At 47.1% G+C, this 19,930-nt stretch overlaps 1 protein-coding gene across 1 annotated transcript in view; it reads left to right on the top strand.

Annotated features, from left to right (window-relative positions):
• The window catches only part of Col23a1 (collagen type XXIII alpha 1 chain), a 287,023-nt gene that overhangs the window by 20,086 nt on the left and 247,007 nt on the right, over positions 1–19,930 (top strand). Inside the window, exon 2 of the mRNA XM_087910673.1 lies at positions 5,299–5,365. Within this exon, the coding sequence (XP_087766799.1) occupies positions 5,299–5,365 (67 nt within the window). The remainder of the gene's footprint in view (positions 1–5,298; positions 5,366–19,930) is intronic.

The following is a 19,930-nucleotide window of genomic DNA, read 5'->3' as shown; positions in this document are numbered from 1 at the left end:
ACCTGAACCAATCCTGCAGTGGACTGTCTTGTCTTTGTTTAAAAGAAAAAAAAAATCAAAAAGACCCTTCAGTTGAATATGATGGCACATGCCTGTAATTCCAGCACTTGGGAGGTGGAAGCAGGAGGATCGGGAGTTCAAGGTCATCCTCACCTACATCGCAACTCTGAGGCCTATATTATCCAAAATTCTGTCTCAGGAAAGAAATTGACTGAGCATTGTAGCACATGCCTTTATTCCCACACTTAGGGCAGAGGCAGGAGGAGTCTCGTGAGTTCCAGGCTAGTCTGATCTACACATCAAGTTCCAAGCTGACGTTGCTATATAGTGAGACCCAGTCTCCAAACAAAGCACCCACAGGGCAGTCTCGGAAGCCCCTCTTGTGCTTCTTTGAAAATTTCTATATTCTTCTGAGTGGACTACACCAGAACAACACAGAACTTCTAACACTTCAGTTTTTCTTTTTCACTGTTAAGGATCAAACCGTACACTCGGTAAATAGTCTACTACTGAATATCCCTAGAATAGAACAACGTGTGGGGCATGCGTGTGTGTTTGTGTGTGTGGATATATCTGTGTGTGTGGATATGTGTGTATTCACATGTGTTCTCATGCATGTGGAAGCCAGATTGACATCAAGTACCCCCACTTTAGGTATTGAGGCAGTCCCTTGAAACCACGGGTTGCCACTCCCACTAGCCCAGCTCTCTCACTTGCGACCTCCCTCCCGCCCCTGTCTGCCCTTGAGCTGAGGTTACAGGTGGACCGCCGTGTCCACCCAGCATTTATGTGATGCTCTGAACGCCAATTCGTGCATGCCAAGTGCTGCTGAACTGTCTGCCCAGATCCAGAATTAACCCATTAAATAAGAACGCCACTGCGGTCTCAGCTGGGTTCTGTTTGGATGCTACTTCAGCCACATTTATATAAACTTGATTCCTTGTTACACTTGTCTTCCTCATGCTGTTTCTTGGCTGTAATGGCTTTATCAAGGGAATCTCCATTCTTTCCTAATCCCCATAAATACCCTTTTTTTTTTTTTTTTTGCTTTTGTTGATTTACTTCTTGGGGTTTATTTTGGAGAAAAGTCCCTAGAGTAGGGACTTTTCTTTCAGCCAAAAGATAGGAATGTTTTATGGTTTCATCTACAGCATTTCACCGAAATAAATCATTGCATACTTTTACTATTGTTTTCTTTTTATCTTTGAACTGGGATCTCACTGTGTAGTCCAGGCTGGTCTAGAATTCCTGGATTCAAGCAATTCTCCTGCCTCATATTCCAGAAGAGCAGAGTAACTGGGACTATGGGTGTATGCCACATTCAGCTCAATTCTTTTTTTTAAAAGAAAAGTTTTTATAATTTTAAAGTGTGTGTGTGTGTGTGTGTGTGTGTGTGTGTGTGTACAGGTGAGTACAGGTGCTTTGCAGGAATCGAATATTGCTGGAGATGGAGTTAGAGGTGGTTGTGACTGCCTGACGTGGTTACTGGGAATCAAACTCAGGTCCCCTGGAAAAGCAGTACATGCTCTTAACCAATGAGCCATTTCTCCAATCCCATAAACTCACTGTTTTCTTGTGTACTGATCTGTGGTTCCCATCTATTCAAAACCATGTGACCAGACATTTTGAGTTCTTACAGGCCATTAATAAATATATCAACAGATCACAGTGGAAAATTGAGATTTTCCCTTATTCATTGTCGCCCTGTGAGTTGCCTCCAAACTCCCTGTTTTCCTCTCTGGGCTTCTGGAGACGAACACTTCCAAAGCTTCTTGCCTGTTCTCAGAAATTCATCCTTTATTTGCTGTGCAAGGAGGGCCATGTTTGCATTTGGAAACCCAGGACTGTATTGTATGCAGATGCTGGGGTGCCGCCAGAAAATGTAAAGAGTCGAGGCCTTTAAATCATATTTTAGAAGTCTGGACACAAAAGAGTCTCTTAGAATTTAAAAAGAAAAAAGCATAAAGATTTTGGGATTGAGTTTCTAACTCAAACACTTCCTGTGGAGTTCAGCTGTGTCAGACTCCTCGAGGGGGAAGGGCTGGAGTTCAGGCAAGGAGGGAGAAAGGAGGAAGGGGGGTGGAACCCCCAGATAGAACTGCATGTTCATGACCTATTGAGAAAAACAAATGTGTACAGGGAGGCAGAATAGGGCACAACACAAAAGCTCAACCCGAGGGACCTGGGATACTTCTGGTAGGCTCAGCCAGGAGTGCTTTTCTCTCATGTGTAATTCCCACCTGGGTTTTTATTTTTAAATGAGCATAGCTTTAAAGTCATCATGTGCCCCTCAGCCCTTGCCCTGTAAGAGAGCAATCCAGGTGTGACAGGTGTTGAAAGGTCATCTCCAACATCGGATGCTTTGTTAAGAAGGGAATGAAGACCTGCTGTTAAGCCTAACTTTGAGAGCTGCCTGCACAGTGAGTTACTGCGGCTAAAGGATTCTTTTCTTTTGGAAACTACTGGAGAATGTCTGTCGAGATTGCGGGGAAAGAGTCCTGAGGTCCTGCCCAGGCCTGCAGTTTCTGTGCGGGCTCACTTCCCATTCAGTGGGGATAGGAGGGGATGTCCCGGTACACAAGCCTCAGCCCCTCAGCAAGGCTGATGTTTGCTGCTGTCCCTGATGGAGCAGGCCTCCTGCTAAGGGATAGGGCTTCTGGGGGTTGGGTCTGGCTCACGGGGGCTAACATGGGTACTCTAGACTAGAGTAGAAGTTTAGGTATAGAGGGAGCTGAGAATCTGATGCCCGGAGACCAGGATCTGATGCCTGGGGCAGACTGAGGGTCTTGGGAGACCCAGGGAGGCGGACTGAGGATGAAGCTGCCACACTCGAGTGCTTCCTGGTTGTCCTGGTGTCGTGTGATGTCCATGGCCTGCCTGCCCAGCGTCCCTCCTCTCCATTGCTGGTATTTGCCCTGTACCTCAACCGCTCCAACTCAGCCTTCTGAGGAGGAGGTTTGAGGATGGCTTCCAGACCACTGAGAGTGTTCCTAATAGATTTAGACTCAGACTGTTGATCCTGGGCTGTTCCAGCCAGAGGCACCTTGGGCTTGGCTGGGGCCCTATGTTCTGTGAAATTCCAGCTTGGTACTGTTAAAGAAGAAAGGTTTGGGGGCTGCAGAGATAGCCCACTGGATGAAGAGCCTGCAATGATCAGCCTGGATCTCTATCGCCCATGCAAAGGAGTCTAGAGTGGCCATTCATACCTGAAACCTCAGCACCAAGGTGGGAGGTCCCTGAGTCTCCCCGGCAAGCTGGTCCAATCAAAATATTGAGTTGCTTTTTCAGTGAGAAAATTAAAGCGAAGATACCTGGTTTTGTCCCTTGGTTTCTATACATGCACACATGTATGCAACACACACACACGTGCACACAAACACCAAACACACACAAAGAAGGGGTCCTTGTTAAAGCATTGTATGACAGCAACAATTCAAAATAAGGCATAGCAAGGGGTGTTTTATAGCCCACGACCAGGGTGGGCAGTCAGTAGACCAAGTAGTACCAAAGGTGAACTCTGGCTAAACTCACCAGACAGAAACAGGACTTTTGCTGAAGGCACGCCAGGGTGCGCAGACATCACCTGGAAGCTGATGGAGAGTGAGGAACCTCACCAGGATTCTGGAATGGTCAGATACTAAGGCTGGGGGCGGGGGTTGCTAAACTGACTCAGAAGAGTTCATGGCTAGCTCTGAATTTTACAAGGAAGCACGAAACAGACCCAAGAGAAGGCCCAGAAGTTTGAGTTTGTTTGACCAAGCAGAGAACCTGTCGTCCACCCCTTGTTCCCCTTTCACTTCCTGCAGAGCAGTATTAAAAAATTACCTCTCAGAGTCAGGCGCTGGTGGTGCACGCCTTTAATCCCAGCACTCGGGAGGCAGAGGCAGGCAGATCTCTGTGAGTTCGAGGCCAGCCTGGTTTACAGAGTGAGTTCCAGGACAGCCAGGGCTACACAGAAAAACCCTGTCTCAGAAAACAAAAAACAAAAATTACCTCTCAGGCTGGAAAGAGTACCTTTCAGTGGTGAGGCATGTATTTTTAGCGTAAGTCTGGATCCTATCCCCAACACCTCAAAAATATAAATAAACCAACAGCTGAATAAATAAATAACTCTTTCCCCTTTAAAAAGAGATTTATTTTTGGAATGTGTGTGTATTTGTTTGGTGTGTACACTAAAGGTGAGCAGAGGCATCTGAAGAGGGCCCCAGATCCCTGGGAGCACAGGTTACAGGTGGTTGTGAGTCTCCAGACGTGAGTCCTCTGGAAGAGCAGCAAGCGCTTTTAACCACTGAGCCATTTCTCCAGCTCCTAAATTTGCATCTTTATGTTTGAAGCACCAGTACTAATAATGGTAAATGCACCATACAACTCAAGTTAGCGGGTTACTGCTTTTACTTTGTTGGGATTTAGGTTTCCTAACTAACCTCCCCGCATCTCAAAAGAAAGAGTTAATGCCCTTTGTATTCTTTCAGGACTTGAGCCCTGGCTCATCTGGGATGCGATGGTGGGCCAGCTTCTTCCAAGCTTATATCTCTCTTGGGACGACTTTTAATTCTGGCCCTAGAAGTTGTTCTATGGCTGGGTAGCTCAGTGGTGCAGCATGTGTTTAGCCGGCAGCAGGTTCTGGATTCAATTCCCAGCAACCAAAGATTTTCCAGGAGGTCAGCTCAGGTCACGAGCGCACCAGAGCTGTCCCTGTGAGTTACCACAGTAGCATGCCACCCCTGTGGCATTTCTTTTCTTCTCTCCCATGTCCAGCACAGGGCTGGGCATGCATGGAGACTTTTGTTCATTTCTACTGAACCGAATTATCCAGGCCAAGGATCCCCTGGGAAGGAAGAAAGGGAAATGTCATAGTGAATTAGGCCAGAACCCCAAGACTATGGGAGAGAGGGTCTGTGGAGATTCCAGGGTGAAGAGAGGACAGCTCTTGGGAGCCCAGAGAGCTGCTCCAAGGACCAGTTTTAATCCACCCCCGCCCCAAAGTCTCTCCCATATGCCTTCCTTTCAGCGTCCCTTGCCTGGCAGGAAGCCACCTTGGCTGCTTCTCCTACTGTGCTTAAACATGGAGCCCAGCAGAATCGGGACGCCCTCTGTTGAGCCGGCATCAGTGATGCTCAGAATTGTTCAGTGTTTACTATTGCTTTGCTTCTCATTAGAATATCGCCTGTAGAATTTAATGACCTTTTCAGAAGTGTTCTGGAAAATACTAGAGACCCTTCAGAACTGTTGTGGAGTTTTCCACTTCTCTATTCTGCAACTGACCTTCTCCCCCAACTTTTTGTCTTCTTGGTTCAGAAGTTGGATGGAGTCGCCAAGCTGCGGACAGTTCGGGAAGCCCCCTCCGAGTGCATCTGTCCCCCAGGTAGGTAATGCTTTCTTCCTTGCTGGCTCCTGACATCTGGAGGCCTGGCCTTTCTCCCTGCCTGCGGTTGTAAAATGTTGAGGTCACCATCAGTCGAGAGGCTGGTCTGGTGCTCCATGGGTACCATCCTGCGACCTTTCCTACTTGGCTTCCCTTGGCAGCTGGTTTGTCAAAAACCCCAGCCATGTAGGCAAGTGGCTGGAGCTCCCAGGGAGATTAACACTGGCTTCAAATATTGCTGAGTGGCGGGAAAGTGGCAGCCCCTCTGAATGAGTCTGCAGAATGAACCAGAGGAGCCACGCTCCCGGCTTCATGATTGCTGTGAGCCAAGCTCTGATTGGCACAGGGAGGGGACAGTTGGCGAGCCTGCAGTTTGTTTTTGTTGTTGCTGCTTTGGGTAGCAGAAGAGGATGGGACCAGGAAAGTAAATCTGGGGCATTTGGGTAATCAAGTCTCTCTGTTTTGCTGGTGTGGATAAAACCTGGACTTCTAGGCACCCCAGACATGTGGCTCAAATCTAGGTGCATGGTGGGAATGAGACCGTGGAGCACTGTATGACCACGACTAAGAGTAGGGTGTGGGGCTTCTGCCATGGGCTTTCAAGGTTAGACTGAGTCTTGCATAGGATGCAGTGTGACCCAGGGAGGGAGAGGCTCATGGCAATGTGTCTCAAGCTGGAAAGGTTTTCTTTGTGTGTGTGTATGTATACATTCATGCGTCTATGTACAGGTATGTAGAGGCCAGAGGTTGAAGGTGGTGTCCTCTTTAGACACCGTGTACCTTCATTCTTTTTTTTCCGATTATTGATAGCGATCTAGTATCGATTTAGTATTGATCGCTTATCATCTATTGGATGCACCAAACGGGACTCGAACCCGGGTCCTCCGCCAGAGCGTTAGGCGCTCCTAGCCGCTGAGTCACGGCTCAAGCTGCTTACCTTCATTCTTGAGACAGGGTCTCTCACTGAACTTGAAGCTGCACTGGCTGACCAGGAGCTCCACCGTGTCTGCCTCCCCAGCGCTGAGCTGACTGGGAGTGCTAACCCACAGAACTCTCTACATGTGATCTGAACTCAGGTCCTGTGCTGTCCGGCTAGCACATCATAAGCTGAGCCATTTCCCCAGCCCTGAGCAGTGACTTCTGTAACTGGTACAGAGCAGGGGAGAGCTGAAGCCCTGCTCCCCACCAGCATCCCCCAGTTTACTCCAGGGTACCCAGAAACCATCAGTGTCTCAGGTCTAGGGGCTTCCTCTGCAAAGGTGGATCTGAAATTCTGTCTCTGGACTCAGTGGAGGATTTTATGGTTGAGTTTGAGCCCTTAGTTGACACAGAGGATCTGAAGAGGAAATATAATGTGGCCAGTAGTGACAATATTTGTAGGTCAGGATTCAGAAATTATACTTAAATGGGGGAAAATATAGATCCACAAATGAATTTTTAGATGACCTGTAGGATGTGTAAAATGAGGTTATTTTTTTCCTTCTTTTGTTTCAAGTGTTGTGTTTGGTGTAGTTCATCTACATGGGCTCTGATCTATGAATTAACCTGTGATTTAGCCAAACAGGGGTTAAAAATTTTTCTGTCATTACTTCCTAACAACTATAATATAACAGCTACTTGTATATTATAGGTCAGTTCTAGATGATTTAAATATATAGGAAGAGGTATATATCCTATGCAAATATAATGCAAATGTGCATCCTAATACAGTGCTGTTTTATATGAATGACTTTAGCACCCTATAGGGTGACAGGTTCACTGATGCACTCTTCCATGAATACCAAGGGGTCCTTTTACATTTGTGTAATTTGTGTGAACATGTATGGGGTTTTTTAAGATTTTAAAAAAATTAATGTGTGTGTGTGTGTGTGTGTGTGTGCATCTTGGCACTGCAGAAGCCAAAAGAGGGTATTACATCCCCTGGGGATAGAGTTATAATGGTTCTGGGAACCAAACTCTGGTCTTCTAGAAGATTAGCAAGCACTCACAACTCCTGAGCCATTTCTCCAGTCCCTCTAAGTGTGTTTTTAAACCGGGAGGCACAGCCGTTCATGAGACATAGCTTCATACTTTGCAATCTTGTAATCAGTGTTTTGGATTTCTAAACTGTTATAGAGTGGAAATAAAAAAAAATCCTGGGGTGAAAGTTTGATTATTGATATTTGTAGGTGTGGCCTGCCATGAGACTGTTGCCTGCCATGCTTGCTAACAGAATCTTCACAAGTCTCAAAAATGGAAGAGAGATGGGGAGAAGGGGAGGAAGCAGTGAGGGGGATACCCCACTCTCGACTGCCCTGCTTCAGTTGTCCTGAGGGTGCCTAGCTTTGGTGCCACAGTCAGTACAGCTCTAGGGATATGGCAGCGTCGTCTCCCTCGGGCCTACTGCCTCCCTGAGTCCTTATCTCGTCACCCCCAGTGTAGGCTCTAACTCGAGCCTTTCAAGTCCTTCATCAGTACAAAGCCCCAGTGCTCTGGCATGGCTGCCCGAGACTAGAAAAACCCTTCACTGCAACCCAGGGGCCTGAGTTCGCTCCCTCTCTTCAAAGCTCTGATCAAAGAGCTCTGGAGACTTTAGGGCTCTGGAGACTCAGAGGGCCCTCTGTATCTTGGGTCCCCATCTGATCTGAGACACAGGCAGGTCACCACCCAGCTCCTTCCCACGGCCCAGGGAAACAGTGTAAGCTTTTGTCAGATCCCAGCAGAGGGAAGGCAGATAAGCAGGGCCAGAGAGGGGCAGCACGTGTGTGCTGCCTGTTGAGAGCATTGCCTGTTGGGAGCTGGCTGTGCAGGCGCCGAGGGGCATGGTGGGCTTCAAGCAGGAAGATGGCCCTTATGCCCAGATCTATTGTGGGAGGACCTTCAGTGCTATGCTGAGCAGGCTCTGTGACTTCTGGTGAGTGAAGGGCCCTTCACATCATCTACAAAATGACATAGTGTATCTAACTGGTTTCCTCAAAAGAGGTGTTCAAATCCTAGTGCCTTGTTCCTGGGAATGAGACTTTATTTGAAAATAGGTTATTTTCAGTGCCCAGCAGTTTCTTATCTGGTAAAGGACGCTCTTCAAGACCCCTAGTGGATACTGAAGCTTTGGATAATATCGAACCCCATTTATGTGTATGTACATGCATGCATATGTGTGCAGTTCCACATAGCGTGAATTTATATAGTTGCATATATGTAAGTGTACATTTTTCTACACATACATGCTATGTTGGCTAGTCTTATGTCAACTTGGCACAAGCTAAAGTTATCGGAAAGGAGGGAACTTCAATGGAGAAAATGCCCCTATAAGATCTGGCTATAGAGCATTTTCTTTTTTCTTTTCTTTTCTTTTTTTTTTTTTTTTGTTTTGTTTTGTTTCGAGACAGGGTTTCTCTGTGACTTTGGAGCCTGTCCTGGACCTAGCTCTTGTAGACCAGGCTGGCCTTGAACTCACAGAGATCCACTTGCCTCTGCCTCCCAAGTGCTGGGATTAAAGGTGTGCGCCACCACTGCCCGGCTTAAGCATTTTCTTAAGTAATGATTGATGGGGGAGGGTTCAGCCTATTGTGGGTGGAGCCATTCCAGGGCTGGTGGTCCTGAGTTCTGTAAGAAAGCAGACTGAGCAAGCTAGTAAGCAGCACCGCTCCATGACTTCTGCATCAGCGCCTGCCTCCAGGACCCAGCACTGTTTGTTTTCCTGTCTTTGGTCATTGGTCATGTATTTCATCGCAGCAATAATAACCCTAACTAAGACACACCTATGGTAAAGTTTGACTTATAGATTGGACATAGTGAGAGATAAACAGCAGTTATTAAATATAACAGATACACTGTAATAAAGGTTACATGGATGGGCTCTTTCTCTCTCAAAATGTCTTATCATACTCTCTCCTTTTTAACCCAAGGAAGAAGCACTTTGCAGCTTTCCTTGGAAGGCCTGAACTGTCAGCTCAATGCTCTTGCACCATAAGGCCAATACTAAAATAAGGGTTACTTGACCACCAGCCCTGAGGTACCATGACAACCAATGTAGTGAGTAGACTCTGTGCATGTAGGGGAGACTTCACCATGCTACTCAGAGTGGTGTGTAGTTTGACGTTCCTGAGTTACTTATTTCTGGAATTTTCCACGTAAAGTTTCTGGACTTTGGTTGGCAGTGGGCAGTCAAAAATGCAAAAAGTAAAATCTCAGAGATGGGAGTTTTGCAATAATTAAGATTAGAATCGCGCAGCAAGATCTTTCATGATAAGGGTGGGTCCAATTCAGGGCCCTTGAGCGCTTAGAAGAGGCAAGAGTGAGAGACGTGAGATACAGAGATGCACAGTAAAGACCATGTGTCAGCACAGCCAAGGATGGGGACGGTGCGATAACAAGCCAGGAAACGCTGGCTTTCCTCAGGGCTTTCGGAAGAAGCCATCCTGCACACACCCTGAACGTGTGGCCTCCCGAACCAGGAGGGGCCATTTGTTCTTTTTCTACACCTGATTTGTGGCAAATGTTGCTGCTAAAACCATAGGGATGAAAACAAATGGGGACAATAATCACCCCAAGGAAAGCAAGCACGGAGGTGCTTGCCCGTCACCCTGTGTGGGCGGTCCCTAGTCAGCAAGTCCTGTTGTGGGCTCCATGCCCACCTGCTTATCCACCACGTGGTGTCCCTGTGTTATTCAGTACCTGACGTCTGTCTGCACTCTTAGGTCTGTCGGCATCTTCTCTTCTTACAAGTGCTTTTAAATATAGTTGAGGTTTTAAAATGTTTATTTTTTGAATGGGGAGTAAAACATGGCATGGTGGGCAGTGGTGGCATATGCCTTTAATCTCAGCACTTGGGAGGCAGAGGCAGGTGGATCTCTGTGAGTTCAAGGCCAGCCTGGTCTAAAAAGGGGAGTTCCAGGACAATCAGGCTGACACAGAGAAACCCTGTCTCAAAAAAGAGTTATGTGTGGTTGTGAGCTGCCTGATGTGGGTGCTGGGAACAAACCTGGGTCTCTGCAAGAGCAGTACATGCTCTTACCCCAACCCAGCTGTCTGTCCCCTCTCAGACGACTTTTGAGCCCTTGAGATGTGACTTGTGCAGGTGAGGGCCTGGATTTTAAACTTTATTTTACTTTAACTAATTTTCATTTAAACCACCACGTGTGGCTGGTAGCTGCATCTTTAGAGATCCTGCCGCAGGCAGGGGTCCTTTACATATACCTCTGTTCCTTGGCTTATGTTTCAGCTCTTTCCTAATAACCCCAGAATAAGTTGAAAATACCTATAAAAAATATGCTTAACAAACATTGCCTTATAAGCATCACAGCTTAGCCCAGCTTAAGCGTGCCCAGAACACATATATGCATTTAAAGCTGGGCAAAATTCTCGAACAGAAAGCCTATTCTATAATAAAGTATAGGATACCCATGGAATTTATCAAGTACTGCTTTGAGAGCGGAAAACAGTATGGTTGTATGGGCACATTTTTTGCACTATGGTAAAAGTCAAAAAGTTGTAAATAAGCCTGCATGGTGGTGCACACTGTAATCCCAGTGCTCAAAAGACAGGCGGAAAGATCAGGAGTTCAAGGTCATCCTTGGCTACATAGTGAGTTCAAAGCCAGTTTGGGCTACATGAAGCCTGTGTATATAAACAGAGAGAGAGAGAGAGAGTGTGTGTGTGTGTGTGTGTGCGTGTGTGTGTGTGTGTGTGTGTGTGTGTGTGAGAGAGAGAGAGAGAGAGAGAGAGAGAGAGAGTTGGAGATAGATGATAGATAGATAGATAGATAGATAGATAGATAGATAGATAGATAGATAGATAGATAGACAGACAGATCCAATTATCATGTGTCAGTCATGTCTGTGTGCCAGTGAGCACTTCTCTAGCTTTTGTGGTCCCATTGGAGCATATGTTGCACACTGTGTAATGCTTTCTGGAGTTGGCAGTTTCTGTTGGATATGATCTCAGTCTACATAGCAGAGATCCAGTGCTGCCTCATTTTTGGTTGATCAAGGATGCTGTCAAGGGCCTGAGGTGTCCTGAGATGTACTCAGCCCATTTCCCATCCTGCATCCTCACAGAGTCTATAAAGTCTATACTACAGACCAAGCTGCATCCACCCTGTGATGGAGGGAGGAAGGCCCATGTCATCTTGTTCTCTGACATCTTCTTGGCTTTCTTTTGCAGGGTCTCCTGAGCCAGGAGTAGCTGCAGCACCTGGGGTAGGGTTGTAATGGAAAGACAGATGCCTTCTGTTTGTGGAGAAGCCAGCCAGGTTGACAGTGAACTGGGCCTGGGCCGTGACAGCTCAGTACGTTAGAGCCTGAAAATCCTGGGTTCAAATCTTGACTCTTCATGGCCCATCCTGTAGTGTTGGAAACAGGCCCCACCTTGGTTTGTTCACTGCTCTTTGGGCATGAGGGCATTAACAGATTCTGAGCATCCCTTGTGAATAATGCAGTGATGGAAATGCATCGGATCCCATCCTAAAGTGCAGGGCTCAGAAATGCATCTGGGCCCAGTGTGCCTGGCTCAGAGGTTGTCCCCTTCACTCCGCTTCTCTCTGCCCTTCTCAGATTGCCTTTCCTCGAGGTGCCTACTCTGTAGGAGGGTGACTGCCAATAATTGCAGCTAGGCAATCCTGCTCAGCACCCACACAAGCACCCTCCTTCCTCGCCAGCCCCATGACTGGTGATTGTGAGGTGCTGTAGGCTGAACTGTGACTGCTCCTCAATTTACACTTGAAATCTTAACCCTTCCTGTGCCTCAGAATGTAATTATATTTAGAGGTAAGTAATTAAGGTAAAATGAGGCCTCGAAGGTCTCTTCATAGGATGAGATTTGGAAATATGGATGTACACACATACTCATGCAAACATATATACATACATGCACATACATACACATGCACAGATAAACATATGCACACATATCTACATGTATGCACACACATACTCAGGCACACACATGCACACAAAAGCACAGGTATATACACATAAACACAGGTTCACAGATGTACAGAGCTGCATACATGCATATACATACGTTTCCATACACAAGGAGCTATGAGGGAGACTTGACTACTAGAAACATGGTATGGGAGAGAGTAGCTATTCTCTAGGAAGTTTGGGATTCTGTTCCCAGAACAAGAGAAAAATGCATGCAGCTAGGCAAACACAGACGGTAGTGACCTTCATACTTGCTCCAGGGACAGCCAGCCAGATGGCTCTTAAAGTGACAAAAGACTGTCTCCACTTCAAGCCTCCAAGGACTTCATTTGCCCTCTTTAATTTGTTCAGAAGACGGTGTGTTGGTACAGACTCTGGATTCACATTACCTGGCTTAATTTCCATCATTTACCAACTCCATGACCTCAAATAGGTCATTTATCTTCCCATACCTCAGAGTTCCAGGTTTTTACATTTTGTTTTATGGTTTTTGAGACAGAGTCTCTCTTATGTAGCCCAGATTGGCTTTAAATTTGCTCTGTAGTAGAAGCTGGCTTTGAACTCCTGCTCTTTCTGCCTCTGCCTCTGAATTCTAGTATTACAGGCATGTGCCATGCCCAGGGTATGTTTCAGCTTTTCATCTGTAAAATAGGGTTTCTAAGGGTACCTGCTTCATGGGGTCATGGCAGGGTAGAACATATAAACACCTGGGGACGAGCTCTCCTCTGCCTCCCGAGAGTGAGTTGTTGGCTGTCCTCACGAACTCAGATCAATCGTGGTCAGCCAGCAACTGCCAGAGATGGGGAGGGGAGAGGAGGTATAGACTTAGGGATTGGCTGAGAATGCTCTGGAAGGAAAGAACAAAGGCTTAGCAGGTTATCCCGGCATGTTCTTCTGGGATATGGGTGAGAACATGTGGGTGACCAAGGAGCAAGAGAAATCACATGGTTTGAAGCCATCGGATCAGAATCCAGAGGACTATGAACACAGTCTGCCCCTTCTGCCCCTTCGGGCTTGTTTCTAGTTAGACTCGACCTTCCCCGGGAAATCTTAAGAACCTTCTGGGAAAGTGATAATCCTTGCCATTGCCTCTTTATGTCTTCTACATGGCTGGACGGTATTGCAGGGATGCTGTGTGTGGCCTCCAGATGGTGCATGCTGGACTTACCATGCCGGGGTTGGGGAGAATGGTTTCCAGGAAGGAACAAACAGAGACGTCAGAGGCAGAAATTCCCCACTCGTGTGGAAGTCCTCACTGAGAGTAAACTCTTTAAACACCACACCAAGCACAGTGTGGAAATGACGTCTGAGATTTGTCAATCACGGAAAATGGTAGGGACCAGAGTGTGAATAGGAAAGCCAATGGGGCTCGGGTTTCCCCTCTGTTGGTGTAGAGTATATATAGAGATGGGTTTGGGAAGGGGACTGACTTGTGCTCTTCAAGCAAGAAATTATGCTTCTCTGACAATTTTTGAAAATATGTATGTTCTCAGGAGTGGTAAATCCTGGTTGACTTGAATTTATATTGAGTTGCCTGTAAAGGCAGTATCTATATCTAATCACAGCAGACAGGGCCATAGGGGATCTTCAGGTCTTCGGGGATCTTCGACTCTCTCTCTTTCTCTCCTTTCCTCTCTCCCTCTTTCTTTGTTTCCTTCTTTTTCAGTGCTAGAAATTAAGCCTGGGGCATCACACATGCTGGGAGAGCATCCCACCCCCGAGTTTAACAATTGCTAAAGTCTTTTCTATCTTTTTTGAGACGAGGCCTCCCAGTGTAATCCTGGCTCAATTTGACTTTGCCTCAGCTTCTCTAGTGCTGGGATCATGGGATGAGCAGCCGTGCCTGGCATGGATTTTTATTTATTAATTTTTTTCCAGTGTTAGGGATTGAATCCAGGGTCCTGTGAGTGCTGAGAAGGCAATTTCATTCTGAATTTTAGCCCCGGCCCTTTAAATTCTTTAGTTTTTTCCCCCTTTCTGGTGGTGCTGGGGCTAGAACCCAGGAGCTCATATATGCTAGACAAGCACTTTAACCCTGGACAGAACTCTCATCCCTGGCATGTGTACACGTGTGTTGGAATTCTCTGGAGAGTGATCTCATCTCATTCCCACACTCTCCTGGGCACAGGCATCTGTCCATTGCTTATTTGTTCATTTACTCGTTCTTATGTTCAGTCCTAGTTACGGCGACATATTAAGACTGTTCGAAGCTTCTGCCAGCCATCGTTAGAAGGGGATGCTGTAGACTGTAGAATCATAATCAACTAAAAAAATGGAGTAAAAGTGTGTACTACAAGCAAGAGTCCTGCAGAAATTAAAAGGAGACATTGCTGTAAGCCAGAGGATGTATACAGACAGGTTGGTTCTGAGAGAACTGGTCCTTCCATGGGTTTTGAAGACTGGTTAGCACAGTAACCAGCTGGCTTGGGGACACAGGTCGCTGAGACCTGACATCTCAAGCTGACTGAAATGAGAGTATGGAGGAGTGGTCCAAACTCCTGCTGCAGCTGCAGGAGTTAGGGAGCTGAGGGCCAGCAGTGTGCTGTGGAACACACAACATAAGGTGTCTGAGCAGAGTTTGTCTTCTAGAAGATAATCTAGAGAGGAGGATCTAGAAAGAACAGGAGGACAGACTGGATAGCAGAGCTGGGCCATCACAGCGGCCCCTGAGAGTGTGCTCAGGGTGGGCACCCTCCCGGTTTGTTTCCTGTCGGATCCCTGGAGCATTGGTGCCTGTGGAAAGTGCTGGTAAACATCTGGGCATGGCTTCCCCAGGAAGAGGTCCTGGGGAATTGAAGGAGGACCATGAGTCCCGATGGAGGGAACAGCTGCAGGGGCACCAGGACCTGTGGTAGACAGACTCACAAATGTGATACGGGGAGGGGAGCATACAGAGATGACAGGAGCTGCAGGCCTGGCGACAGGGATGCCCTGACCAGAAACAGAAATGGATTCAGGAGACATGGTGAGTGTGGTTTGGGGCCGTGGCTTTGCAGACCAATTTGTAGACTCGCTGATGAGTGGAAAATGATAATTACAGGTCTTCTCTCCTGACACCGTCCAGCTGCTCCGAATCTATTAATTACCAAATCTACCCAGCCCCATAAAGACCTTGAGGTGGAACTAGAGTCTGACCTTTGAGATCCAGAGGTTTTCTTGTGACCACCAGAGGGAGCCCATTTATTTTATTAAATTTGGTAGCAATCTAAGGGGAATTTAAAAGCAACTTGGGTCACTGAGTCAGGAAGATTGCAAATTCAAGGCCAGCTTAGACTACTGAGCGAGTTCAAAGGCAGCCTGGGCAACTTCATGAGAGTTTCTTTGAAAAATAAAACAAGATGAAAAGAGCCAAGGATACAGCCCAGTAGCGAAGTGCTTGTCAGCATGCAGGTGGCCTATGTATATCTGGCACTACACACACACACACACACACACACACACACACACACACCCCACAGAATAAGGAAAAGCTCGATGCTTCAGAGGAGGATGGAGAAAGGATTTGATAGGCGTCCCCACAGGAGAAACACAAATGCGTCTATTTACAGAGTTCTCACCTCTACCTTGAAAACCACCTCGGTCATGAACAGAGGAGATATGCCAGCGAAGGAGGAGAGCCTGCAGTGTTCAGTGGCAAGCACAGAAAAGCCTGTGCTATCTTTGCAACCCAGGCCATTGGGGAACAAGTGGCAGACTGGTCACGTCCCCTCATTGTCTCATGGCTGTCTGTGGCTATGGCTTGCTGCCATTACAGGCGTCTCAAGAGAGGAACATGGTGCACAAAGCTAAGTTGAAATTTGGGGGAGGATGATTTTGGTTTTGATTTTGAGACTGGATCTTACTATGTAGCTCTGGCTAGCCTGGAATTCTCTCTGAAGACCAGGTTGGCCTAAAATTCAGAGATTCGTCTGTCTCTGCCTCCTGAGGGCTAGATTTAAAGGTGTGTACCACCATGCCCAGCTAAATTGAAATTGTGGTAGATTTCTAATGCACATGGCTTTGGTATTAGCATAAAGTTGAGTGTTGAGCTTCTGTTGATTTGAAGACTAAAGCAATGGAAGAGGGGAAAGGACTTATCTTTAAGTCTCTGTGTGGTAAGGAGGCTGCCAAGGAGGACCTGTGTGTAGGCCATGTGTCTGGACCATGGGGGAAGAGCAGAGTCTGCAGCTCCCATTCAACCTGGAGATGGTAAGAATTCATATTCTATTCTGAGTCCAAAGACTCAAAACCAAGAGCTGATGGTATATGTAAATTATGAAGATATTCTTTTGAAATGTTTTCTCTTACTTGGTTTTTTGTTTGGTTTACAATTTGAGAGAAGACCCACGAACTTATAGAAAGTAGCCTGTATTCTCAAAGTCCTCCAACTGAAATATTTTTCTCATCCAATGAGACCCCTACAGAATGATGCATGCCTGCATTTGTGGTCACTGTGGCCGGGAGCTCCACACCTAACATCAGCCAATACACTTCCCACTCATACTTAGTCTGTGGCTCCCATCCTGCCCCCCCTTGATCTTACACTTTCTCTTCAGTCAGTCAGTCCCTTTTTCCTGTCCTCCAGGCCTCCCTTTATGATGTCTTCACCTCTGCCAGACCCCAAGGCCTTGTGTGTTTCCCAAGCCTTCCCCTGGCTGTGGGTGAGGTGATCTTGGGTTTAATAGGCTCTGCAGCTTCCTATCTTAGGGCTGAGTACAAACAAGGTCCTTATGTTCAGATTTCCCAGTCTATCTCCTGAGCCCCTTCTGGAGCCCATCGCTCTAGTTGTACCATCTTCCTGTTCCCTTATGGAATTCTCCACTATCCATGCACTTGGAACCTACATGGCATTTGTTCTTTGTGACATTACTCACAATATCCAGAACTAAAGAGTGGCCCAAAGATGGGGGAGTGAGTAGGAAAGTAGAATGTATACCCAGAGCAGAATTCTATTGGCCATTATAAAGGACAGAATCCCATCATTTGTGCCAACGTGGATGCAGCTGAAGGGTATTGCTGAGAGACATAGCCCAGCCACAGAAAGACAAGTACCACATGGTCTCCCTCATATGTAGTATCTAAAAAGGCTGACCCTAACAAAAGTAGAGAGGGAGGAGAGATTGACCCCAGATACCAAGTCACAGCAAAGCAGGAAGAATCAGTTCTGGCCATGTCTTGCACAATATGTGATTCTCATTGGCAAGAACTTAGTCCATATTTCCAAACAGAGAGGATTTGAATAGTGGAAGAAATGGCACTGAGTGAGCACCTTGCTTTTGTCATTGCTCGATGGATACATGCATCCAAATATCACCAAAGGTTATGTGCCCATCAAATGTGAACTTTGGGGGCTAGACAGATGAGTCAGCAGCTCAGGGGACCCAGGTTTGGTTCCCAGCACCTACCTTAGGCATCTCATAACTGCATGTAGCTCTAGCTCTAGAAGATACTGTGCCCTCTTCCAGCCTCCACATGCAGCCATGTGCACAAATGCACACACATTCAACATACACTTAATTTTTTTAATCTTAAAAAAATCTATTCCTCAAGACCCAATGGATCCTATTTCCTGAGATATTTTCTCTTTTCTTCAGCAGAATCTATTGCTCCTGATTCCATGATCCACCCCACCCTGCCCCGCCTCCACATCATTTTGGGTGCCCCTTACATAGCCCTGTGAGGAGTCGATAATGGAGTGGAGTCATCGCTTTCATTGCCTGTTAATCTGCTGTCCTCCTCTGGCCTCTGTGATCACCTGGAAGGCGGGGACAGGCCCATGGGACAGGCAGCTCCACTCTCACTGGTGTCCACATGGGCTTCAGCTTGTCTTGTGAATGTGGTTATGTGATCTGTGAAGGGACAGGGACGTGCCTGGTAGAGGCAGTAAACACTATACATAAGTTGCTGTGGCTGATGCTGTCCTGGAATTTCCATACCGTCAGGGGGTGGAGCATGCCATTGCTGGGCACTCTGTCTGCTCTAGTGGGATGCCTGCCACGGGCCCGTCACCCCCCCTTTTTGGTGCCTAGCCTTTATCGTCACCCTTGCTCATGTTTTCAGCACATGGTAATTTTTGCTTTTTCCGATCTGAGATGCCACTCAGGCCTCAGCTAGGCTCTCCTGAGTTTTGAGTTTGCCCCAGGGGCCAATGATTGAAAATCCCTTGTGTTTGTTGTGGCGCTGGCCAGGGTCCCTAAGCAGTGAATCATATCCAGTTGGATTCCTTGCTGAGCTGCTATGAAAATGTAATCCCTGTACGGAAAGAGTTTAGGTCTCCTTCCCAAAATACCTACTCTACCCTTTGCTGCTCATGCGGCCTGTGTGCTGGACACAGCAGAGTCTGGGGGCTCCGCTGACCTGGGCACTCCTGTGTGGATGCATTCTGCTACATTTCAGATAAGAGATGTGCCCCTGATGCCCCCATGCTAAAGTCTTGGCCGTCAGCCTGCGGTACCTTGGGAGATGAAACTTTTAAGATGGAAGTGGTCATCATGGGGGAATCGTCTTGGGGAGATATTTGGAGCTGTAGACCCTTCCTGTTGCTCTTTGTCTCCTGACCACCACTGGGTGAGCAGCCTCCTGTTTGTCTCACTTCAGCCCCCAAATGACAGCCGATGGTGAGCCCAGGAATTCTTTCTTCTTTTAAATCTATTATCTCCGATCGTTTACCACGGTGACAAAAACTAACATCCTCAGAACTAAGGCCGCCTCTGCCCACAAGTCTCTCCCTGCTGTTTGTGCCTCTTAATGCCTGAGCCTCTCCATTTCCTTCTGTGGTCTCTCGGAGGTGCAGTCAGAATACCCTGCCTGAGCAACCTGATCCTGTTGCCAGGGCACTCGGTCTACCTTCCATCCTTGGATGGTGGAGCAGCCATCACAGACTGAGATATGTTCCCTCCTACTGCACAAAGAAAACTGGTTGTGGGAGAAGCATACAGAAATGTTTGGGTTTGGGTTAGTGGGGGTACCTTAAATTTGATCTGGTTCTTTCTCTCCCAACCTCTCTCTGCCTTCACAGATTCCCACTTCCTCACTTCATCATTGATAAGTGTTCAGCATTATGTTGTTAGAGCCCTCAAGCCATGGTGGAGGCAGCCTGGGGGCAGATGCCAGCATCTCAGGGTCTATTTTTCATCTCAGGGGACAGAGAGGAGGCCAGGGTTTCATTTGAAGAGGGGCAGAGAGAAGAGTCGCTGTGGATAGTGAACAAGTTAGCATTTCTGATCGTTAGCAACAGAGCCCTACTCCAGCAGATTCAGACAAACAGAGAAGTATTAGGGGCTGGAGAGATGGCTCAGCAGTTAAGAACACTGATCTTCCAGAGGACCCGAGTTCGATTCTCAGCACCCACATGAGCTCACACCTGTCTGTAATTCCAGTCCCAGGGTATCTGATGTCCTCTTCTGGCCTCTGTAGACACTTTATGCACTTGGTGCACAGACATACCTGTAGGCAAAACACTCATATACACAAAATAATATTTTTTAAAAAAGAGAAGTGTTAGAAGAGAGATAGACACTCAGAGAAGCAGGGAAGCAAGATGCCTGAGGGAAGAGGCTGGGGACAGCACCGAGAATGCAGGGCAGATCTGGGAGATCAGACAGCAGGGACAGGACGGTGCCTGTGAGGAGTACGACATCTCCCAATGCAGCTGCACCCAGTGATTCAAAACAAAACAAAA

Source organism: Myodes glareolus, chromosome 9 (genome assembly GCF_982192425.1).
Source record: "Myodes glareolus chromosome 9, mMyoGla1.1, whole genome shotgun sequence".
NCBI lineage: Eukaryota > Metazoa > Chordata > Mammalia > Rodentia > Cricetidae > Myodes > Myodes glareolus.
The sequence above is the reverse complement of the archived record's forward strand: the minus strand, read 5'-3'. Positions and strand labels throughout refer to the sequence as shown.